General features: G+C 52.4%; 1 protein-coding gene across 4 annotated transcripts in view; it reads right to left on the bottom strand.

Annotated features, from left to right (window-relative positions):
- The window catches only part of DPP6 (dipeptidyl peptidase like 6), a 791,001-nt gene that overhangs the window by 155,792 nt on the left and 610,241 nt on the right, over positions 1–24,968 (bottom strand). For all 4 annotated transcript variants that reach the window (XM_044246903.1, XM_044246901.1, XM_044246902.1 and 1 more), the window contains exon 6: positions 24,731–24,783. In XM_044246903.1, coding sequence (XP_044102838.1) covers positions 24,731–24,783 — 53 coding nt within the window. The remainder of the gene's footprint in view (positions 1–24,730; positions 24,784–24,968) is intronic.

The raw sequence follows: 24,968 nt of genomic DNA, 5'->3' as shown, positions 1-24,968 counted from the left end.
TTACTTTTTTCATGTTCCAAAAATAAAACTAATAATTAAAAACAATCAGTATGTGGGGGAACCCAAAAAGGAATAGCAACACCACAACAGAGCAAAACCCTACTGTCAATGAAACACAAAATTACATGGAAGAAAGGACTGACCTAAATGGCTTTGGGAAACAGTATTGCGACCAGTTACCATAAAGCTAAAGACAAAAACTTCAGAGGATTATAGGCTAGCGATTCTGAAACTACTTTCTGTGTGTGCTGGAATTCAACTGCTCTGCAAATATAAAAATATAGGGGAGATAATGAGAGCCAGTTTTCTTAGTGTCGGAAAAACAGATTACAAGGAAAAGAAGAAGGCTAAAATCAACTGTGTGAAGTTGGCCTGGAATCAGAGGTATCAATACTAACTCATGATTTCAAATGCAGACACACATACATCCAAAATGTCGATGTATGTGTATCCAGGGGCCAGTGTGCATACATGTATGCCCCTGCTGTGTTCACAGAGAGGCCTAGAGCCAACGACTCCCAGTAATATTGAGCGCACCCACTGCCCATATCTTGGTCTCTAAACACCATCACCCAATAAAAGTAAATAGGGCTCCTAGGAGATGTAATTGTATCTGGGCTGGAACAGAAAATACAGGATGGGTCTGGAACAACTTATGGGTCCAGAAAGTGAGGAAACACTGAAAAAAGACAGAGACTAGTTCAAAGAATGCAAAGCCAGCCTGAAGGAGTTCCTCATGGCTAAAGCTACAGACATCTGAGCAACAAAATCATCAATAATAGTTCCAGATTAACCCATAGAATAAAATCAATATTCATAAGTCTACGCTCATATATGTAAGTAATCAGATACGTACAGCAGCTCTTCCTCATGAGGAATCCCAATCAATAAGTGTAGAACAAAGTTAGAAAAAATGCGTCATATATGTGGTATTTTCATTTGAAAGGCATTACCTCACTTCAGCCATGAGAAAACACTAGAAAAACCCAAACTGAGGCACACTTTACGGAACAGCTGACCAATAATCCTTGAAATCAAGGTCATGACCAACCAGGAAAGACGGAGGAAATGTTACAGACCAGAGGGGATTAAGGAGCACTAACCTCTAAAGGAAGTTGGGATCCCAAGACAGGGAGGAGACATTGGTAGAAAAATAGGCAAAATTCAAATAAGTGGAATCAATAGCGCGGCGCCGATGTTGATTTCCTGTTGCTGATAGTAACATTGTGGCTACAAAACAGTAACATTATTTCAGGAGTAGAGGAGAAGTAGGGACAGGGTTAGGAGAGAATCATCTGTACTGTTTCTGCCACCTTTCTTTGTCTAAAATTACTTTAAAATAAAAAGATAAGAAAATTCTCCAAAAAATTTGTATAGTTTATATCTCATTGGTTAAAAAAATATTATAGAAAGAAACAAAAGTTAGAGAATTTCCCTCCCGACATACTGTCATCTTGACATTGAATCAGAAAAGTCTTCGCTATTTAGAGTGACATGGACAGTACATGCATCTGAATAAACAAATGACTGAGGACAGGTGGGTTAAGTAAAGGACTTTCTGCAGGTTTAAAGACAAATTTAATGGATTCATTTGGTCTGGGTTTATCCAGAATTTTCCAAGCGTGAGCCACAGAATAAGGAGTGTTCAAATTCCACAGTCATACTGAATATGGACATTCACTTGGTTAGGTAATGATTTCCAGGAGGCGTCTGGGATAATGGGGAACAGCAGGAGACTAGCCTCTCTAACCTAACAATCGTAAATCCCACACATGCTAACTGGAGATGGTCTCTCCACGGGGACAAAGTGCCCCAGAAGATTTCACGAGCACCTGCCTACAGCACCACGACCGCCCGTGCATCCCGCCTTTGTCACCGTACTCCTTCTGGAGGGCCCACATACGCCCCCTTCCCCTCATCGCCAGCACAGGAGACGCATTTCTACAGCGAGAAGACAGCAAATGCTAACAGGAAAGCCGGAGCTCCAGCCCCATACCACACGGACCAGAAGCTGGGTGCAATCTCAGACTAGCCTCAGCCAGGACCAGGGATAAGAGTGACTCTTCCCCCACAAGAGTGGTCGTGAAACTCAAGAGAAGAAATGTCACTTTACAAACTCTAACGTGCTCTAAAGAAGGAACCGTTTCTTGTTTTTCCAGATCTCGAATCTCTGGAAGTTCAACGCCGCTAAGAGGCTCTGAAGGTAATTTTGAATTCTGCCACTAACTAGCGGGAGGGCAAGGGGTAGTAGAGAAACTTAATCTAAGCTGGTTTTCTTGTGTATAAAATGAGAATAAAGATGCCTGCTTTCTAGGGTTAGGCTCCAAGATCTACGGTACATGAGACAGGCCATACAGAGTTTACCGAGTAAGTACTCAATAAGCGCCGGTGTATTCCTGGGTAAACTGGTAAATAATCCAGCTTGTTGCGAGACCACAGGGATGTGTAACTTTAACAAAAGGTCGAGGAAGTGTCAGATATGAGACAAATTTCCTACAGACTCAGCGATAAAAGAAACACCTTGATTCCTGTATTACGTGGGGGTTGGTTTAGCGACCTCAGCCCTCAGCCCGGTTCTCACTCATTTCTATGAAATAAACCTATATTTTGTGTGGGAATATGATGGTGTAAGATTCATCTGGTTTCTAGTTACAGTGGATCTCAGGGTGCTCTCTCCCACGTCCCCTCCCGTACGGGGACCCCTTCTTCCACGACTCACTTGATGGTCACCCAGCCTCTTCTCAAAGCTCCCACTGAACAGCTGGCCTTGCATAATCCTTCCTCCGCCCCAGGATAGCAAATGCCCCGCCGGGGTTTACACTCCACCTGCCTCCCCATATAAACACTTAGGCCCCCGGGAACTATTAGAGAAAGCACGAGGCCGGGTGTAGTGGACGTCAGCTGGGTACTAACCCTTCCCTCCACCACCACCCAGTCTTTGTTAGTCATCCTCTTCTCAACTGTGGTTCTAATCTGCCCCGCTTTCCTAACTCCAGGACCAGAAACAGGACTTTATTTGCCAATAGCTCTTTGCAGATGTAACTGAGTGAAAATAAGGCCATTCTCAATTCCGGTGGGCCCCAACCCAGTCCTAATCTCTTAAAAGAAGAGGAGAAAACCCAGAACAGACAGACTGGGAGAAGCCCAGGTCACAACATCCCCTAGAAGCCAGACGAAGAGAGGAAGGATCCTTCCCTACAGGTTTCGAGGGGGTGTGGCGCTGTTGACACATTCATTTGGATTTCTGGCCTCCGGAACGGTGAGGGACTGAACTTCTGTTGTGCTAAGTCACTTGGCTTGTGGGAATTGGTTACTGCAGGCCCAGGAGACCAATACACCCTTCACTTCTTAGGTAAACTGAGGCCCCAAGTGGGTAAGTGATTGGTTCAAGGACACAGAGTTGATCACCTCTTGTCTGAAGATGAATCTCCTTCTTTGGTCGGAGGAGAAAGAAAATCTCCAACTGACTTAAGAAACAAAGCAGAAAGACCTTCCAAGACCAAAGCAAAAGCAGCCCCAGGGAGGTTTTATCTGTGAAACACCTGCCTGGTCCCCGATGGTGCTTCCTTGTGGAGGGCACGCTCCCATCAAAGGTGTCCTGGATTCCTCCTTCCCACACCGAGGACCGCCAGCCGTGCTCTCTCATGAAGGTCACCACCATCACATGATTTCCTCTCATGGACTAGACTATTCTGCCGTTCTTACGGGGGGTGTGTGGGGGGAATGCATAAAGGTATGTTTGCATTTATTTTGTGGTTGGTTAGTGCCCTCCCCCCAATTTCTCTGTCTTTTTAAAAGTTTATTCATTTATTTTAAAGAACCCAAGGCAGGCTCTGCGATAAATCATCCCCAGGAGATGAACTGGTAGAAAAAATGATTAAGGAAGAATGAAATCATCTGGACTTATCATATCTCAAAATAATCACGTAATCCATCCTGATTTTGCTTATTTGAGCAATAAACAAAATAGGACATCGATCATGTTGAATTCTGAAGCGTAAATGAGTACGGCAAAGTATATTCATTGATCTTTCTAAGCTAGTTACGGGGACCAAAACACTTCCCAACAAAAATAGCACTTGGAATAGTAAAGCTAAAAATTCCTTCTCTGGATCCTAACCTTTTGTGGCTAAAGGCAGCCCAAACTAGCATTTCAATATCAAATAATATGTGTTTTCTGAGCATTCCCATGTGCTTGGCACAGTGAGTAATGCCAACATGTAAGATACACTCGCAGTATCTTAATATCAGATGCTGAGATATCACGGAATAATGAGTAAATGGACAGAGAAATGGATGCATAAAAGGGACCTCATTTAATCACCTGCTGATGACTGGTTAGAGTCAGTGATAAAGCGAGACTCAGGCAGAATTTAAAGATTTGTGGTATCAGTTTCTACATTCATCTTAAATGACAAGGTAAAATTCTTGAGGGCGGGGACTGCCACAGGCATCGATCCTTCTGGAGTGGCCAACATTCGAGGACATGTGCTACCATCAATTTAAGTGTCAGTGTGTCTGTGGTGTATCAGAAGCTCCTGCCACAGGAGAGATCTGATACAGAAGTTCTGCTACAGAGCTGCTCTAGTCGCCGGCGGATGATGGGCTGCTCAGTCCGAAATGTCAGTGACGTCTCCCCGTCCAGGTCATGGGGACACTTTAGTCCCTATGATCACAAGTACGAGTACTAAACAAAATCATGTGGAAAGTGTTTGTAAGGAAAAAGGGGGGCTTGTGCCGTATTTGTTACCGTGTCCTCAGTGTCCAGACAGGTGCTCAGCGACCTCTGATGACGAAGGAAAAGAGAGAGGCGTGGGCAGGGTCTGGGGTGTTAAGGGAATGACAGAGCGGATTTGGGGGGTGAGGGACTGTTGGAAAATGGAACGAGGGGAGGGGTGCACGATTCTGGGTGTACACGGAAAACCACTGGCCTGTGCAGTTTAAACGGACGAACTGCACGGTATGTGAGTCGCGTCTCCGTAAAGCCAGCGAAGGGGAGAGGAGGAGGAAAAAAAGGAGGAAAAGGGGAAAACGGAACGAGAAGGAGGTGAGGGAGGGGGTGCTGGTCGCGGCTGCAGGCTGCCCCAGGTGCCGAAGCCTCATCTGTCACCTCCAGGTTCAAGGTTATTTCTGTTCTGCTATGTCAGCTCCTAGGGATCTGGTGCCAAGACTTGACGCCTCCCGCACGGGCCAAATGATCCCACAGGAGATAGTAGCAGGGGGCAAGTCTGTGCAGGGCTGGGGAGGGGTCCCCATGTCCCCCGACTGGTCAGATCTGCCGAGAAGTCTGCTGGATTATGAAGTTTGGAGTAAGATGGCTTTCGTAAACATATGAACAGTATTTCTTCGAGTTTCTGACATTTAGCAACTAATCAAGCAACAGGGAGACTGACAGACAGCCAAATTCTGGTAGCATTAAAACAACAACAAAACCACGGAGCATGGGAGAAAGCCACATATTTGGTTTCCTCTTTCTATACTTAAAACATTGGTTTCTACTGTGTCTTGAAGGCATTCACAGACAATATGCATTTTTCTATTCAATCATCTTTCCCTAGAGGAGCTGGGAAGAGCCCAGCCGGGATATTTACTAGTATCGGTGGACAGTTTGGAGGTTTGCGTTAAAGGTCTAGGCAGTAGAAAGCTGCACCCCTTACACGGAGGACATACAGGACGGAAATCTGTGTCTCATGCATTAAGGAGGCACTCGGAATATCCCTTACCCTTATGCTGGCAGACAGCTGAGATGAGGAAGATTGCCTTTTGCACAGTGAGAACTTAGACAATCCTCTGCGTATACAACCTTCTATACGTCTGAATTTCCAGACCAAGTGTGTATGGTGTAATTAAAAATGCACACTTAATAGACCTATTACACTCAAAGTATACACTGCAGAGAGAAAACTCAGTGAAACCTTCCGGCCTACGGTGCAAATGGGGTTTTCCAAACACAGCCATGGCAATACTCCTGGTCCCAAATGCCTTTTCAGAACCTTGGTGCCCCCATCTGAAGAGGGGGTTCATTTTCTCCCGTTGACTGAGGCCATCTGACGGCATCAGTGAGCAGAAGGAAGCCCCGTTCCTCTGCGGGAGACCCGGGGACGAGTGACAAAGGCAATAATGCTTGCTCCCCATTTCCCTTCTTTGGGAAGTGCACCCGCTCAGCCACGCTGTGAGGCCGCCCAAGCCACCTGGAGGGCCCGCACAGAGGGGTTTGCGCCAGCCGGCTCAGCTGCCAGCCACCGACACCTGCCAGCCTCCTGACGAGTCTGGCCAAGAGCCTTCGCACTGCCTTGGCGGACACCCAGGGAAGCCGGGATGGGCTGTCCCTGTTGAGCCCCGAGCAAATGGCTGATTCAGGAGCAAAGTAAATATTGTTCGAGGTAAACCGTTCAGTTTGGGGTAATTTGTGGTATCTGGAACATACAGCATGAGTCCTGTGCACAGAAAACGCGAGGCAAGTATTGCCTGCAGTGTGGTTTGAGACGGGGACAAAGGGGTCTTCACAGCGTCATCAGAGAGGTGCAGACACTGTGCTTTATCGAAAGAGCAAAGCCACCGTCCCTGTGGTCCCCAGCAAGTCCCACAAGCCGGCCAACCCCTCTTAACGGACACCTCCTGCTGTCCTTCCTTCCTCCCCTGTACTATCTCTATCCCACTCTCCCTCAACGCTTCTTGTTACCGGTTCTCACCTTTTCTATTCGCACATTAGTCATCGCTATGTGAGTGGTCCAGGACTGGGGAGAAGTCACTGGGTTCGTTCGTGGTGGGGACGGTCAGCCCTACCTCTTGGGCGGCTCCAAGGATAAAGGGGACTCATGAAGGTGCCGGCAGCACTCTGCTCGCCAGGGTCCAGGACTGGCCTGCGGGCATGCGTCGTGCGTGTGCCCGGGGACCCCGTCAGCGTCTCCTTGGCTGGTCCACGGACCGCTCAGGGAGTCACATAAGAGGGCAGACTCCTGGTCTCAGCCCCTGGCGTGCTGTCCCTGGAGAGGGGCTTCTTGCTGCCCTGTCCTCAACAACATCTCTCCTGCATGCCTGGAGCCGGTCCCGGCTGGCCAGCGTGTCACAGCCTCCCTGCCACCGGGGGAGGCCTTGCGCTAAGCTTGGTCGCACACACGTGGTGTTCGCAGCTTCTAGGAAGCATCCTAGAGAGAAAGGGGCCATACTCTTCTCCCCTTTGTTCTTTCCTGCTTGCTGAAAATTCGGTGTGCTCTCCAGACCCGGAGTGGTCAGCAGGAAGCCACCAGGCTGGAAAGCAGGGAGGCTGGGCCGGGTCCCTGACTCTCCGGGCTCCAGCCTGGGCCCCCTGGACGAGAGTCAGAGAGCAAGCTCCACTTATAAAAGCCCTTGTGATTTTGGGTTTTCTGCCCCCTCGCCCCAACGCTGATCAAGTCATTCTTACTATGTCCAGTTCTGGATGGATCCTAGAAATACTCATCTTGAGAAGCTCTCCAGATGTTTTAAAAATAAACCAAAGATTGAGAATTGGCACAGCGGACTGCCCAGCGTCTGCGTGTTGGCCGGTGCCCCCTCCAGAAGAGGCCTGGGAACGCTGGGCAGCCGTGGCCCTGCCGTGCAGCCCTGAGGGCCTGGTCCCTCCGACATTCCCGACGCAGGTAGGGGTGGGGTTCTCAGGCTGGGACCAGGATCTGCAGACACGAATGAGGCCTCTGAGGAATTATCTCAGACTGATTGAACTGTATATGTTGATCATAAAACATGAAGAGCAGAACGAAAAAGAGCACAAACGTCCCAAGGATAAATCTGACCCGAACCACCTGGAGAAGCCGGACAGCATCACGGCTCCGACAGCTCCGGAGCGGGAGTGGGAAGCAGTACGGGAGGAAGCGAGAGAACTGAATGGTTTGGAGGAAAAGGGTCTTCGGGGCAAACCCGGTTTAGGTTCTACAGCCAAGGAGCAAAGAAGGGCGTGGGCAGAGGCGCGGAGCTGCAGCCTCGCCGGCCCCTCCCCACGCCCTCCCAGCATCGCTGTCCAAGCCCGTAGGACCCCAGTCCTGATCCTGGGGGTTGCCCCCGCATCGACCCATCTCCCCGTCCGCTGCTCTGCCCCTCCGCCCGCTCTGTCGTCCCTTTCCCTGGAAGGCTCCACTCAGAACTTGCAGACTGATTTTCCCCCAATCCGGAAGCGTATTTCCAGAATCCGGCCTGGAACAGTCTTGTGACTCACAGTCGTGTTTCCAAGGGTTCCGTCAGGCCGGCTGGGGCCGCGCGGGTGGCGCTGAACGAAGCAGGAGGAAGCCTTCTGGGCTAGTGCTAGTCGGGGAGGCCTTTGGCCACCTCCCACTCGCTCCCTCCAGCCTTTCCCCGGGCCGCCCACCTGCAACTTGCGAAGGCTGAGCCCAAGTCCTACGGCCTCGGCTTGGAGCGCAGACTCGGTGCTCCCTGGGAGGCGCTCAGCAGCCTGGCCGCGGCGTCCCCGGTGGGGGGCGGCCTGTCCTGGCAGGACCCTGCTGCGGGGACGCTGCCCTGTCTGGCCCCGACCGGCTGGTCGTGTGCAGGGCGAGCCCCATCCCTAATCCACGTGTCTGGGCCGCTCCTCTGACCCGTCTGCGCCCTGCCCCTCTCCCGGCCTCTCTCTCCTTCTCTCCATTGCTGTTTCTGGAAAGCGGCCTCACCTTTGTTTTTAAGCCCTCCTGTTGAGTTTTCATTCCTGTCATATGTTTTAGTCTCTAGGGGTTTTTGTTCCGAAACGTAAACAGTACTCTTCCGGGTGGTCTCGTGAGAGTAACGGATCATCATCTCCGTGAGGCTGGCAGGAGGCTGTGTCCCGTGTTTTCTTCTCCTTGCACGGAGAATTTCGGACGATTAGGGATTCCTCACTGGCATCTGTAGGTAGGGATTTGGGGCTGAGAAGCGGATTGGCCGTTCTGGAGTGTGTGACACATTTCCTGGCCCATTCCGTCCCTGACATTGGGATCTTCTGGGGACAATCCCTAGGGTGGGGACCCTGGTGGGCAAGGTGTGGCTGCCACACGTCTGCAAGGAGGAAAGGGGCAGTGGGGTCTCGCTGCCTGCTGCACACGACCCCCATCCCTGACTCGGACCTTACACTGCCCCCTGCATCCCCCTCTCTGAGGCCTCTGTTCTACTCTCCCCAGGAAATAGACCTCCCAACACCCGAGGACTCATCAAAGAGAACCTGGGGTTCTGATGGCTTCGTAGTTTTAAAAAATAGTCCTTCTTGCTTCTCTTCCACACCCTTCCGAAAGCACCCAGAGGGACCCACCTCTCCTCAGGGTGACATTCTAAAGAGCTGATGCATCAGAGTGGAAACCACAGCCAACCAGGACAAACAGCGCTGGGCGGCGGTCCGAGTGGAGCAGTGCTGTGGGAGCCGAGGGCTGCTTGGGGTCCTCAGAAGCCAGGGTGGGCGTGGCCTGGGAACTGGCCGCCTGATGTTGGGGCAGCACAGTACCCCCTTCCTGTGTTGCAACTGCAAACTGGGTTGCCTCCTCCTCTCCTCTGCTTCCGGGGGTTTACACTGTAACCTTTTCCACTTCTTGTCGTATCGCGGGCATCCAGGGGCGCCAGGAGGCAGTGAACTAGTTCTCTGGTGTTTGCCGGGAGACCCTCGCCTGTTCTTCCAAAAATCCCTTGTGGAGTCTTACTAAGTGTCAAGCCTGTGACAGGCTCGAAGGTGAGCAGTGACCCCGGGAAATCTCCAGCTGCGTAGAGGTGCAGCCCTGTGCATTCTGTCGGCCGCGGGAGGGCTGCAGCGGGGGGAGCTGACCCATCTGAGAAGGTCAGGGAAGGCTTCCTGGGGGAAGCACCAATCTAGGGGAGATACAAATGCTGCGTAACCACGGTTAAAGCAGAGATCCTGGAGGGGGTGTGGGTGGAGGGGCAGGGTTGGGAGGGCAGTCTTCTATCCCTACAGAGAAGAGAGGGGACAGTGGGGACTGAGCCTCACACCGAGACCGCTTCTTACTTTGCATGCACGGCGGAGTGGACAGGTGGCTGATGGTCGCCCCTCAGCCAGCTGGGATCAGAACCAGGTGTGCAGAGTGCACGAGGCGCCCTCCTGTCCTTTCTGTCTTCCCTGCTGCCCCCCCAGGGTGCCTGGGAGCCTCCTAGCCTCATGCCCTGTACCCACAGGTGGCAGAGACCTCTGCCTCGGAGACCTTCTGTGTTTATATTTGCATCTGCCTCCCCATTGGCGTTTTATAACCTGCGACCTCGTGTTCCTGTTCTGTTTGCATTTATCTGTGGTCAAAAGTAAAGAAGCAGCTTTTTGCAGGCAAAGGCTTATTTGCTCTGCGCTCTGCGATGCTAAGGACAGGGGATGCTCAATGTTAATGCATCTTTAGCCCCGGGTGGCCGAAAGCACTGCTTCTTCAGGTCCCAACGGTCCCCGATGACGGGGGCTGTGCCCGTGTTGATGGGGCTCTTTGCCATTTCTCTTACTTTAAATAGAACACTCATCTGGTCACAGAATTCGTAAAGCTTGTCCTATGATCTCTGGTCTGCCCGCGGGTGTGGCCTCTCCAACCACCCGGGCAGCGTGAGAAGTGGCCAGCCCTCCCTTCTTCCTGCACTCCATGCGCAGTGCCAGGGACTCCGTGAGTACACGTGCACTGGCTGATTAAGGACCGATCCGATCACGGACTAGTCCCTGCTCCTCTCCCGACCCCCTCCCTCGGGAAGGGGGAAGCAGGATTTCTGCATGTGCCCACGAGATCATTCTACTTCTGGAGACTAAGCGATCTGCTGCTTCCTTTGCTACATTATGCAAAACCTCCTTTGAATTCTCAAAAAAAAAATCCTGACGAGTGCTTGCCCAGTGATGCTGGAAACCGGCAGGCATTTAAAATGGCAACATCATCTCTGCCCACAGCACTGTTTGTCAGGTATCTGTGGGCCTCGTACGGGAAGTATGTCTTCCACGTCCACAGAGACCACACGGGAACAGAGCACACGCGGCCTCCCGGGGACAGAGAGGCTCATGGCTCAGCCGTCCTCGGCTGCGATCGCTTCCCGTAACTGACTCCGACGTCTGCTAACGAGCGCGCACCCGAGGCTACCCACCGCCGGCCTCCTTCCTTCCGTCAGCCCGTCTCCCGGCCCCTGGTTTTACCCCTTCAGACTTCCGTCTCACCAGCCCCGATCCTGCCCTCTTCTCAGAACGTGAACACTGAGCCTCCTTCTTTAGCAGAGGACAGTCTCCCTGGGAGGTCTCCGGGGCCACGTGCACGCGGGAGGGCCGGCGATGGCGGCCACCCACCTGCCGAGGGCAGCAGCGCCTCAACCCCGCGGTGATGACCAGGGGACACCCTTCCTTCCCCACACCTGGCTTTTTCACAGTCAAGGGGGCTAGGACAGTTTCGACATCACAGGCATACTGTCAGCTGCCCAGGGCAGATAGATACAGGCGAAGAGCTCACAAGTGTCTGTCCTAGAAACCTCTATAAGGGACAGCCATTTTGGGGTTGGGATTGAACAAAATTTCTGGGGTCAAAAAATAACTTTTCTAAAACACGGCTCCTTAAATAGTACAGCCTGTTGGTAGACAAACAGAAAAACACCCTGAACATCTGGACAAATCTTCACGTCAAGAATCCGCAGGCTTTCCCTCATCTAAGAGCCCGTCTTTAGGCTCAGGTCACCGTCCTAGACCTGCTGAGATCAGTTAGAGCCGAGAAAGTCCTGGAAGATGGTGTGGACAAGGCCCCTGGAGCATCTGTCCCAGCATCTCTAGCTGATTCCATTTAGTGGGGCATCCCTTACGTTCGATGGAAAGGATGATTTTTTTTTTTAAAGATCTTTTTATTTGAGAGGGAGAGGGAGAGGGTGCTTACGAGCAGGGGTAGCGGGAGAGGCAGAACCCAAGGAGACTCTGGAGCCCGATTCGGGCCTCCAACCCCCGGCACAGGAGAGCAGGACCTGAGCTGAAACCACGAGTCAGATGCTTAGCAGACTGAGCCACCCCGGCGCCCCTGGAAAAGAACCTTTTTGCCACTTTTTTTCTTTATGAAAATATTTCACGTACCATTTCTCTCTTAGAGACCACCGTACCGGGAGCCCTCGCTTCTCCTGACAAATATACGACTGGAAATCAGTTTGGACTGACTTTAACGGGGGGTGGGCAGGGTGGTTGAAAGCCCTAGATTTAAATTAGGAATTTTCCTTTTTAGAAGGATTCTCCTCCTTCCCCCCAAATAAACACACACAGGCACACACATGTGCACACAGACACACACTCGTCACTCTTCTCTGTGGACCAGACAGACATTTTTACCAAGAGCCAGTGCTCGGCTTCATGGCAAACACGATCTCTTCCAGTCTCGTGCTGGGTCGGGGTCGGGATTATGCTGCTAACAAATCAGCAGGAGACAATTTGATGGAACTAGAGCCCGTTATGGACTTGTCCGCATGAAGACGGTAAGTGCATCTGGGAACTCAATATAATCATGAGATCGCTTTCACAGACCTTTCTCTCCCGGGGTCCGAAACCGAGCCAAAGACAGCAGGGGTGCCCAAGAGCCAGGTGGCCTGGGTTAGTGTCCTGTTGTTGATGAAACAGGCATCTCGCCGTCGACGGCAAAGGGCACCTGACTCTGGAAATGAACATTTCCTGCGACCGAAAGCCACGTTTTCTGGCATCCGTGAGGCGCTGGGATGCAGAGGTGGGAGCCAGGTGTCCTATTACCCACAGCACCAACGTCATGGTCACCAGCAAGGGCCACACACGCGGCTTATCGCCGAGGGTGGGGGCGGGGAGAACAATGGTGGGTTCCCCTGTAAGGACATGTTGCCTTTATATTTTTTAGTTGACTTTGGTCACATGCATTTTTATGGCCTTTCTCTAATGCACACATATGGCTGGTTAATAAGCACATCATAGGCTAGAACACCCTTTCCCATCTCTGCACCCAAACCGCTCCGTGTGTCTCACGAACACAGCCGAGATAAACCGAGCTAAGCCAACCGGAGAGGGAATCAGACCGGGCACAGGTGCTGCTGCAATGCCGTCCAGGAAAGCTGGGCGCCCGGGGCACCCTTCTTGGAGGAGCTGCTACGGGGAGGCCCACCGGCCAGCTCTGGCCTTAGATCCCCGACGTGTTCATGTCTTAAAACCAGCTCCCGGCTGAGCGCAGAGCCCGACGCGGGGCTCGATCCCACGACCCTGGGATCCTGACCTGAGCTGAAACCAGAGTCAGACACTCAATCGACAGCACCACCAAGGGCCCCTTGTTTGTTAATGTCTGATGGGAAATGGAACCGGCCGGTTGGCCGAGCGCTCACGCTAACGAGTGGGCTGGTGAGGCCATCAGCAGACGGTAACCGGGGAGCGGGACAGGGTGGGCGGACAGCGGGGAGTGGCCCCATACGGTGAGGACCGCGTTTCCTCTGGCCGGTGTGGGTGGACGTTGTCTGTCCTTCTGCCTCTCTGGGCTTCTCTGTCTGCGCACTGGCCTTTCTGTGCACCAGGCTGTCTTCAGAAGGGCTCGGCGCAACTGGCCAGATTCCATTTCCTGCGATATCCTCAGGACGGAGCGGTCGGCACGGTCAGGGTCTGCGGCCCTGGGACGGCCGATGAGCACCGGGCAGCACCGCGTTTCCGAACTCTCGAAGGACAGCCTTTCTCCCTTTCCCTTGGGGTTCTTGGGGGGCGATGGACGATGGTTACTTTTAACCTTATGTGTGTTCAACGCATGTAGATCTGAATTTAAGTGCAAACGTATCTGTGTGACCTCCGTCCTTCCGCGGCCCCGCGGTGACTCTGACAAGCCTCTTCAGCGGTTGCTCTGAGCCGTGTCTTAGGAGCAGGGAGGAGGAGGTCATCACGCGGGGACAGGTCGGCGGGGAACCCAGCGCCGCGACCTCCCGCCGAGGTTCCGCAAGTTCACTTCCACCGAGGGGAACAGCTCTGCACTTTCTCATGGGACAGAGACCCTCAGGGGCGACTTTCTACCAAGCACTTCACTTCTTCCAAACCACCGAGAGCCCCTCCCCCAGGCTGCCCGCAGCTGTCTCACAGCCGACGGGCCGTGGGGTCCGGCAAGCGGGGACCGCCCGCGAGGACTGGAGCAGGGCTCGCCTGAGACCACAGCGACACCAAGGTCCCTTAGGGATTTTCCCGTCGGCCTCTCAGAATGCTCGTACGGAATACGTAGTGATGCCTAATTTTAGTTTGATAAGGGTCAATTATTGGCCTCAGATGTCTTTCATTTGTCCTACCAAGCAGGAAACCACCACCAGTGTCAGCCACGACTGTGTGACTGACTGTGGCCGTGTTTCCCCATGTTGCTGTTCTCGGACAGGACGCGCAGACACCCCCGCGGGGCGGTGGCCCTGGGCAGTCACCCTTGGGCTTATCAAATAACGCCGGCCACTGGGTCACCCCAGCCTCACAGCTCCTCATGCCGTCCTCGCTCCGAGCCTTCTGTCACCCTCACGGGCAGGAGGAAGAAAGAGCCCACATCAAGCCAGGGAGGAGACCCTCGGTCACAATTTGGCTGGAAACCCTTAGTCTGAAATGCAGTGGAAGGCGAGGCCACAGGGACAGCCGTACGCCGGGAGCAGGAGACCTGAGCTGAAGCCACGGCCGGCTGTGGCCGACCCCTGGCGGCGAGCCCTCGAGCATGTTGCTGCAGCTGTGGGTCTCAGTCTTCCCATCTCTAGAGTGGGGACGTGACCTACACCCCGCGGTCACTGTGAGCCCAAGGACACTGCGGATCCCAGTATCACACGTGTGACAAGGGCTCCCTGACGCGTGTCTATGCACTTGTACACACGTTTGTTCCTTCGCTTCCTCATTCATGTGATGTGTACGTGAGACACAGGACATGTATGCGAGATACGGGACAAGGGACCAGAAAGCGATTCGGGCCCATGCTGGACTGCGAGGGACGGGCTTTGTAACGACCCGCACAGAGTCATAAAGCAAGCGGCACCAGACGACTAGAACACAGGAAGTGTGATAAAGGGCTTCTCCCTGGAGCCAAGGGCTTGTCCTGAGAGGAACAGTCTGGAAGCAACGGGCCAGGGGCAGTGGGGAGGGAGCCCTGGAAGCTGCCGGCCTTTGGACGTTCTGTGGCCGGCAGCGGGGACGTACCATGGCCCTGGAACAGGAAGAGGCCTGGAGAATGAGCACGGAGGGCTGCCCTCGCGGGCAGGGGCTGGGGGTGACGTCCCAGGTGCCCGGTGCGGGGTGTGGGGGGCGAGACACGGGCCTCCGGCAGGACGTTCGCAGGTAGCTCCAGTCTGGGCTGAGAAACTCTAGTTCTCATATCCCCGACTGCTAATGCCGGGCTGGGGATTTGGATTTTTGTATCCTTTAAGAAAGGCTCCCTTAGAGGCGCCTGGGTGGCTCAGTGGGTTGGGCCGCTGCCTTTGGCTCGGGTCATGATCTCGGGGTCCTGAGATCGGGTCCCGCATCGGGCTCTCTGCTCAGCAGGGAGCCTGCTTCCCTCTCTCTCTGCCTGCCTCTGCCTACTTGTGATCTCTCTCTCTTTCAAATAAATAAATAAGTAATCTTTAAAAAAAAAAAAAGGCTCCCTTACAGTCCGCGTAGCCTGTTTATGTGGGGGGCCTGGGGGAGCATCTGTGAGCCGTGGCCCGGAAGCCGTTCCGAGACCCCACAGCATCGGCAGAGACAGGCATCGGGCCATGACACAACGGCCCCGAGTCAGGAGGCTCCGAGGTGAGGTAAGTAACTGCGACGGGGTGTGCAAACTTGCGTTTACGAGAAAGGTGAGCGCCCTAAAGGCTTCTGGTCCTCCCCTGCCAACCCCTCGGGTTTGGGCCTCTTCATCCATCTTGTTGCATGTAGAAAACAGAGAACGACCAGCTAGGGCTAAATTAAATTCCTGTCCAGACGGGCAAAAGCATTTGCTTTGCAAGGCTTCTTCTCAGTCTGGGCACTCTGCCCGGGGCAGTACGTCGACCTGCTCCCGAGGGTCCACTGGCTGAGCTGAGTCCTGGGGAGCTGGAAAGTCCCCCCGGACTGACTACTTGTGCCGTCAGGCTCTGGCCCAGGCCCTGAGATCAGGCCTCCCCAGCGAGGAAGTGGCCCAGCGTACCGTCCTCTGTACTGTGCACTGCTAACGGCTCCAGAAATACCCACCGGTCCTGTGTACACTCTGGGTCGGTGGTGCTGCTCATCAGTCACTCCGGGGAGGGCCAGTGCTGCACGCCTGGCTTCGTCACGGTGTCGCAGTCAAGATGTAACCTCAGAATGGATAGGAGAGTCCGAGGAAGCCCCCAGAGGCTACCTTACGGCCTTTACTAGCCCGGGGTGGGAGCCCCGGTCCGCAGCCCAGACACCAGGCTCTCCAGGCGTGGAGGGGCCTGGACCCCACCTTTAAGCTGGGAGGCGGCAGGTACACCCAGCACGGGACCAAGTCACCTGGATCTCAGCCTTCTAGGGGCCATCCTGTAAGATATAAGTCCTCGAAAAGAAATCCCTTCCCAGAAATCTGTCCAGGAAGGGAGGGATCTCAAGGGGCTGAAGCTGTCCTATGGCTCGTGAGGTTTATGCCCAGAAGGTTATACAAAGAGCAGCCTCTTCAGGGGTTGTGCTCTGCCTCCCCGCTCTGATTCCCTACCGCGCCCTCCATGTCCTTCCCAATGGACTTGTCATTTGGAGGATGCTCGGAGGACAGCACTGTGGGGACCAGAAACACCAGTCAGGCTGAACGGCTGGCCCTTGTGCCCATAACCAGGCGGGGAGAGCTCGGGGGCAAGAACTCAGGCAGGCAAATCTGACAAGTTATGTGGAGGGACGGGGTGAGGACAGGCGGCGAATTTAACAAGGCAGGGGTGGGGTGCTACACAGTCCAGCCACTTCACACAACAATTCAGCAATCTTTTCCTGGAGCTAAACATTCATTTCCTGTGCGAATCAGCAATTCTACTTGTAGGTATTTACTCATGAGAAATGAAAACCTATCTCCGTATGTTATTCTGTATGCAAACATTCAGCCGTTTTATCCAAAAAAGCCCCGAGCTGGAAACAACTCAAATGTCAAGCGGTGAATGCGTGAACAAATCACCGTGGGCCCGCGCTGCAGACCGGTTCTCGGGGACAGGAAGTACGGCGCCCAGCACGGCGGCAGTGTGGGGACCGTGGAAAGCGACCACGCTCACACGGAGGCCGTGCATCTGGCTCCACGGAGAAGACATTCCAGGGAAGGCGAGACAAGAGGGATGGCGACCCGTCGCTGGTTGCTGGGGGACGGAGGAGGGGCACGACGGAAGGTTTTCGGTCTCAGGGTGGACGTGCTCCTGTTAGTCAGAACCTCCTGGAAACGGAGGCTGTGAACCGTGAGTTATTCTAGGCAAGTTGGGCAGCAGCAAGCCAGGGATGACACACACGTGACTGACATAGGACTGTCCCTCCAGGAGCCGGTCCACCTGCCGTCAGCCTGTGCCCTGCCTGCTGCCCTCCGGGGCTGCCTTCCTGCTCAAGGACACCGTCAGGCTCCACTGAAGCCAGTGTCACCAGTGCACACAGGCGGGGGCTCCATGTCCACCCCTGTAGGGACTAACGGAGCGCAGACAACAGAGGGGGACATAGGAAAGACAGCAAGGGAAGGAGACAACGTGGGATCCACGTGGCCTTTCCACCACCTGGCCTGTGGCTGGCGCAGCGTGGGCAGCTCTTTCGGCGGCAGGAGAGGGTGCCCAGGACACGCGGCCAACATCCCGCAGACCCAGCCCTGCAGGGCCGCTTGTGCTGTGCACCGGGGCGCTTCTCCTCGGGGACTCTGTGAGCAGGAAGGGGACCTCAGGGCTGTGGCCTGCTCCTTGGGGGACGGCCTCTCATGCCCCAGGGAAAGGGGGCCACAAACACGTCTCTGACTTCTTGACTCAGACCTGACAAAATCCACGGATCCAAACCCGCGGCGTCCCCGCTGACCCCACTAGGGGGAGCCCACAGCAAGCTCCTGCGCCGGCCGGCCTGGATGCTGGTGGGACCACCATCCCCAGGCCCCCAGACCGGGGAGGAGCCAGACGTCAGACAGCAGGGTCTGTCTCGTTTCCATACAGCGGAGCCTCAGCTGAATGTCCGCCCCCGTTCATCTGAGACCGACCGCTCCCTCTCCAAGTCTGGGGAAGCTTGAGTCACTTGTTTGCAGGCAGAGATGGGTTTTTGTCAGTTCCCACGACACTTGGTGATGACAGCAAGGGAAGGATGGGCGGGCCCAGGGGACCCCAGACCCAAACTGAGATCACAGCTTCAGAGACTCTTATTTCCTTGATTTGGGGTGCGGGCCTGGCCTGTGCCTTCTCCCCAGTCAACACTGCATAATGAGTTTCCTGCAGCTGTCAGCCAGGATCCGAGGAAAGCCACCTAGGACGGGCCTGACTGAAGGGCCCGTGAAGTTCGGGACGAAGGAGGGGCACGTGTGCGTTGTCACCGGTTCTTCAGACGGGATCACGGGCAGCAAATGATTCGGGGGGAAAGCATGGTGGAAACCGGCTCCTTTTGCCTGTGGCTGACGGCTTTTCTGCTGGCTGACCCAGCAGGGCATTTGAGATCTTCCCCGCAGGGGAGAGAGCGAGGTCTGTGGGCTCCCCTTCTGCAAGGTCATGCTGTCCCTGGGCACCAGTCCCCGCTGGGTGCAGATGCGGTCAAGCCCCTGCAGAGACACCCTTCTCTCTGAGGCCTCGGGATGAGGGAGAGGAACGGGTCAGGCAACAGGTGCACATTGAAAACATTTCCAAACATTCCATTCAGAAAAGAATACATAATGCCAACCAGGGACTAGCCGTCTGCCGTGAGAAATGGGAAGACGCTCATGCAGGAGGTGTGGTCGTTGCGGAAGGATGTTGAGGAGGGGTGTGGCCACCGCCATGAAGGGTCAGAGGACGTGGACACCAGCCACCCAGGGAGCAGGGAGGCTCCGGCACACATGCGGGGGTGGGGACGCCCAGGAGCACACCCTGCCCACGGGCAGCGCCATCGCACGTGCCATTGATGTGGTCGTTCTCAGGGACAGGGCTGGTCGCTACGAGGCATCACAAACCTCTCCCTGCCCTCCCCTTGCTGCTGCACTGACCCCCACATTCTATCCCACGGGGCCCAGGCGTAGCTGTAGACTACACATACACGCAGCTCCAGGAAGTCCTTACGCTTAATCAGAGTTGACACTGATGCTGACATTTATTGTGTGTCCAAATGCAGGGAAGGGGGGCTAGTGAGACTCGGCCATACTCTGGAAGATCTTGGTTCCTCCACAAATAGGGCCTGGACTGCTTTCCATACACGAAGCAGGCACTTCAAGTACCACCTCATTATTCTACAGGATTTCCTATAACCTCTTCATGAACCCTATGAGGCAGGCATTTTATTTCCGTTATATATATGGAGTGGTTGTGCCTGGAGAAGTAAAGTAACTCTCCCACGATTACACACGTCAAGGGGCTGCCTGGGAATTTATTCCCAGATCTGCTTGACTCTAAAGTCATGTTCTCTGGAAGATGCTTGCTAAGGATTGTATCCTGGAGAGGAAGGAAGAAGGGAAGACGCGGAGCTGTCCATGGTTCTGACACCGCACGCCTGTCAGTAACACTGGGATTCTCTCCCTTTGATGCCAAATATCAAAGCGATATTTTAAGGACATCCCTTTGTTCTACATTTTGGCTTCACATTAGAACATTAAACTAACAATCCTATTTATGCAAATTCTGGCAGCTGTGAAGGTAGCTGGCTGGGCAGAGTCAGCGTGTGTCTACCTGGGAAAGGTCAGCAGCGGGGCCCCTGGGATCCCTGAGAAAAAAGGCCAGGGAGGAAATTCAGTAAGCTGAGACTTTTCATCAATGCCCTCATGAACTCACTACTTTGAATCTTCTCATGCACCAGGCTCAGCTCACAAGAGGACACAGGCTGCCTCCCAGATTTAATTAGAGGGACATGGAATAAATACGGGAAATCTGTCTTCATTTTCCAGGAGGACGCCAACTACCCGTAATCAGTCTGAGTGTGGTTTCTATGCAGTGGGCTCTGCCCATTCCAAGCCTTCATGACTCCCCAACAGGCCTCCTAATTGAATCCATGCTCCAAACCTCCTTTCCCTTCTGTACACACACATGAAACTCACTCAGGCCTGCCGTTTTCAACACAACTGCACTAAAGGATCCCCATGTTCTTGCTGTAAAGACTCACTACAGCAGGGTTTAGGTTCCCCACACTGCAGGCCTATCCTAACCCCCACCCAACCTCGTCTCTACCCACGCAGACCCCATGTGAACACCTGTGCTGTGCCTGGCGTAGAACCCTACCGGTTCTAGAAGATGCTGGCTCGTCGCAAAGGTCGAATCTGTTTAATGATCCTCTCGACCTGGGACATCTGCTCGCTGTCTCCATCTACTAAAAATAATGGGTTCAACTCACCAGAATCGGCTGCGGCCAGACCTCCTTTATGAGACCTGACGCCCACAACCTTCTCTTCTGTATTCAGTGTTTAAGTTACTCACTTGGGCCACTTGCTGTGTATTATGACAGTCTGTGTCCTTTCTTTTCAACAGAATTTTGAACTTCTTAGGGATGGCAACCATGGTTTTATTACTCATAGAGCATTTCAATAAAAACTCCTGGATTTATACCGTCTTGTTTGCTTCTACTGGAGTCAAAACAAGAACACCTTAAACATTAATTGTGGTTGGTCTGATTTAACTGATATAAAAAAGAAGGCACTGAGCATTGGGAATTATAGACATTTGAGGCTACAGACATTTCTTTTAAGAGAGACATTAAAACATCACATGGGCATTACAATTACCCAAGTGTCGTAGAACAAGCCTTAGCTTTGAGAATTTTATTCTTATAGAATAAAATTCATGCCTTTCCTGTAACAGAAAGTATTTCATCTGGTAGAAAGTCAAATAATATTTAATCATGAGACTATAAATATATACGGGTACATCCTACAATATTAAGAAATAACATCCCCAAATGTTCACTAGAAGCAAAGTTCTCTGCCATGCATTTTGCATATATCACTCCACTTCATTTTTATAAGATGCTCCTGAGGTGAGTGCCAGCATTGTCATCTTTTTAAAAATATGGAAACTGAGGTCTGCAGAAGTACCACAATGGTCAAGGTCAGCAGCAGACAGAGAGTTCAGATTCGGGTCTATGTGGCCACAGAGGTGACGTTCTTACTTCCTGCCTCATGCTGTTGGCAAGATGCCGGGTGCTAAGCATATGTTATCAGCCCAGATGTCTAGCTTCTGAATCAATGGAACGTTCCTCTGTACCCCGGCCTTAATGTGAGAGTGTCATTCTGCACAGAAGGACCTATGTCACAGTTTACAGTTTTTGCAGATACAGAACGCAACTTCATAAGTCGATAAGAATCCCAAAGGAGTGCAATTTTTGTATAAATATGGGTGGTGACTGAAAAATACCAGTAAATAAGCTAGCTAATTTAGGGCAAGGATATCTATCAAAGTTGCCCTGGGATATAAGAAAAATGTCTTCCATTGTTTCTTTGTGTCTGTTTTAGTATTATTTTGTTTGCTAAATCCCATATTGCCAAAGCCACCCAGTTATGAGATATGCCAGGTTTTCCTTAAAATTGATTTATGTTATAAAAGGAATAATTTTCACTAGTCCATATGCTTTTCAGGATGATCCTGATGAGAAATTGTAGTCATACAGAAATATATATATATATATATATATGTATTTTTAAAAGCCCTCAAGCCCAAGAAAAAAGTTAATTCCAGAAAAATGTCAGGTCAGGAAAACCTCCAGAAGCAGCCGAGCATACAAAAATAGTTCTGTAAAAACACATGATGGGTTCTTAATAGAAAATGTTTAGCTGGCTATAATCTCTATCACAGAAGATGGTTTTATGTTGCTGAATTTCTGATATAAAAACTCAGTGAAATGTTTTATGGTAAGAATGACTAGCTTTAAATCTGGCTTAGCAAACAGATTTGTGTGAAAGATACGTGTCTTTTAAGAATATGCTTCTTGAACATTTAGTATGTGGAAGTGAAACAGATTCTGCCTTCAGTTTTAGATCTTTGCACACATGACAACTCTGCTGCCCTGGGATTCTCATTACGAGCCGAGCCGGTGCGCACACAAGGACCGGGCTCAGCTCCCGCCGCAGACCGAGGGCCAAACCCTGAAGGAGGGAGTGAGCTCGCGGGACGGGGGGGCTCCTGTCCTGGCTTGTGAACCACACGGGGAAAAAGGCATCCTTTCCTCGCCACCGGCAAAAACGCAGGGAACCAGATTTAGAGGGCACTAAAAAATTAATTTGAGCTTTCTCCGTGACTGGCTGGAAAGCCTGAAGCCAAGACAAAACTCTTGTTATAAATGAGGGCTAATCCCATCCTGCAGACCGCATGGCCTCGGGCTCACGGTGGAGTCTTTGGGGGAGAAGTCAGGACAGAGAAGTGAGATCTTGGGAGAAAGGTACAGATCTGTGTCTTTGGAAGCACCAAGCGAAGCTCTTTGTTTTTTGTATGGTAAATAATGCAAATCCTGATAAATTAACCAGATTAATTTTTGTTTTAAAAACACAGTTACGCCTTCTTCTCCAGCCCAGATCTATGTGGAGCACAAGACTCGGATGGTGGGCCGCGCCCTTCTCCCGCTCTCCGTGGAGGAGGAGCACCCGTTCGGGTGACCCCCGGAGAAGTCGCAGAAGCTGCAGAACCATGAGGCTTCAAGGCTCATTAATACAAATTAGATGTTGACAACAAATGAAATGAATGGACTCATTTTCCATAAACGATCATGAAAGAGGGAGAGGTCGGGCGGCTGAGCGATGCCAGCTTTGGAGATCCTGTGTCAGCTCACGGGGTGGTGGGAGGGCCACGGACCTTCTCATCCACTGGGGGTTTTTTCCCAGTAAAGGACACAAGTCATCTGCTATGTCTTCCGCTCATGTAAGAGTCCTCAGAAAAGAAATAAATTCGCACAACTAAAACTCTGATCTTTACAGCTCTAACGTAGCTCAAGGGGATGCCTGGAAGGCACGGGGCTCGGGTCAGCCAGGCTGTGCACGAGCTGGGAGCTGTGGGGCGGCCCGCCTTACAGCTCCCACTGGGAATGGGGGCGGGAGCGCTTTTCCTGCGGCGGCTGTGCTGGGGTGAAGGCACTCGAAAGTCATCGCCGAATGATGGCGATTACCGTCACTGTGATGATTTTAAAAACACCGAAGGCAGCCTGTTACATGTTGACATTCTCTGTGGGGAGCTCATCACCATCAACACGGAAACCAGGTCTCGTCCTCCGCTTTGCCGCTGGTTTGGGTCAGGTTGTCCAAATCTTCTGCTTCTAAACTCTGACGGATGCGGTGCGTTGACACAATGTGTTCAGCATAAAGCGCTTCTGCAGTTCTGAGTTTCACAAACTGATGGAAGGCGGAACGAGCGATCCATCATCTACGATACGTTCAATCTTCCGACACCGGCTACATAAACCTCAAGGTGTGATCCTACTCCTGCCTGCCGTGAGCTCTGAAGATGCAGATCTGCTTCAGAAAACCGTGGAAAAATTCCTCCTTAGTGGAGAACCCCTGAGTTTCTATTAAAATAGGATTTAAGTGAAAAATTCCTAAGGACGCTTAATTTTTACCCGTGATTCACCCTCAGGGTCTTTGAACTTGGTTTGTCTACTCGTCTGGCAGAAGCTGTTGATCTCACGCTGCTGCCCCTCTACACACATCTCCCCGTTCTCTGAAGGCCAGATGAACTTGTTTTCTCCATGTTTGCTTTCCAAAGAGGTGCCCATGCTCTACTTCAACTTAGTCGAAAGCAGCCGACGGCAGTTGGCAATGTCGGTGTTGCTGGTTCACCACGCTCTCCCACAAAACAAAACCTTTTAGCAATTTCTGTCGCTTGTTTACGTTCCGGAAGTCGAGGATACCTCCCTCACACGTTCACAGGCAGCACGGACACCGGCGGGGGCAATGCTCAATTTCTCTTACCGGTTCCCAAGCCCCTCACCTTTCCCAAGGGTCCTGAAAGAACCCCAGGGGGGCGGAGGAGAGCACGAGACCCAGAGCAAGAAGCGACCGGGGCAGGAGGGGAGAGGAGGAGGCAGAAGGGGAGGGGTGACCGGGGAGGGGTGACCGGAGAGGAACTGGAAGCCACCTGTGTCTCTCTTAATTCTGCAGCAGTTTCTCCACATCGAACGCAACAAACTGCTTCGACGCACTTTAACCAGTGCCTGTTTTTGCCTTTGGACCCGGAGGGGAGCTCCTGATAATGCCTCCCTGTGCCGTGAGTGGGTCTAGTTGCCCGGCACCGAAAACCTCATAAAATCATGCCTGGTCTCATGTCTGTCCTTCCCACACACATTTGAGTCTCAAATCACACATTTTTGAGAGACGCAGTGCGCTTAGGGATGTCCCTCTATGGTGTACATAACCAGAGCCCCGTGGGAGTCCCGGGCCATTCCCCGTGCCTGGGAGGGCCACAGCTGATTACGGGGTGGGGCATGGGGAGACAGTCCCGGCCGGCAGGACCTCTAGGGGAAACCCCGGCAACAGAACAGGAGAGAGGTGGCATTGTCCTAGAACGGAGGCTGCACAAATGGGCAAGTACCCAGACTGGCAGGACCCCTAGACGCTGGATACAGTTAGCTCGGGAGGCCCCACGACATCCGGGCCCTTCACTGTCAAAATCAAGCTGCCCCGTTTCCTGCCCTTAATTCTAGGAATTAAGCAACTACTCAGGGTTCTACCATTTCTTTGTTTTGAATACTTCTCATTCAAAGAAAATGAAAGAATCATCTTACCCGTGAGGAATTTTGCTCAGGACATAATATCCAGTGTAGGAGTGTTGGTATATCTGAAACAGACAAGACAAAAAAAAAAAGAAAAAGAAAAAAAAGCAAGCGTTGAGACAAAGGCTGTGACCATGATATTTTTAAATCACTGTGCATCCGAGAAAAACATCAGTGGAGGAAAAGTAGTTAATCAGGAGACCTGGAGGCAAAGTCTAATTTACTTAGAAAGTTAATTTGCATATCCTGT

Source organism: Neovison vison, chromosome 4 (genome assembly GCF_020171115.1).
Source record: "Neovison vison isolate M4711 chromosome 4, ASM_NN_V1, whole genome shotgun sequence".
NCBI lineage: Eukaryota > Metazoa > Chordata > Mammalia > Carnivora > Mustelidae > Neogale > Neogale vison.
The sequence above is the reverse complement of the archived record's forward strand: the minus strand, read 5'-3'. Positions and strand labels throughout refer to the sequence as shown.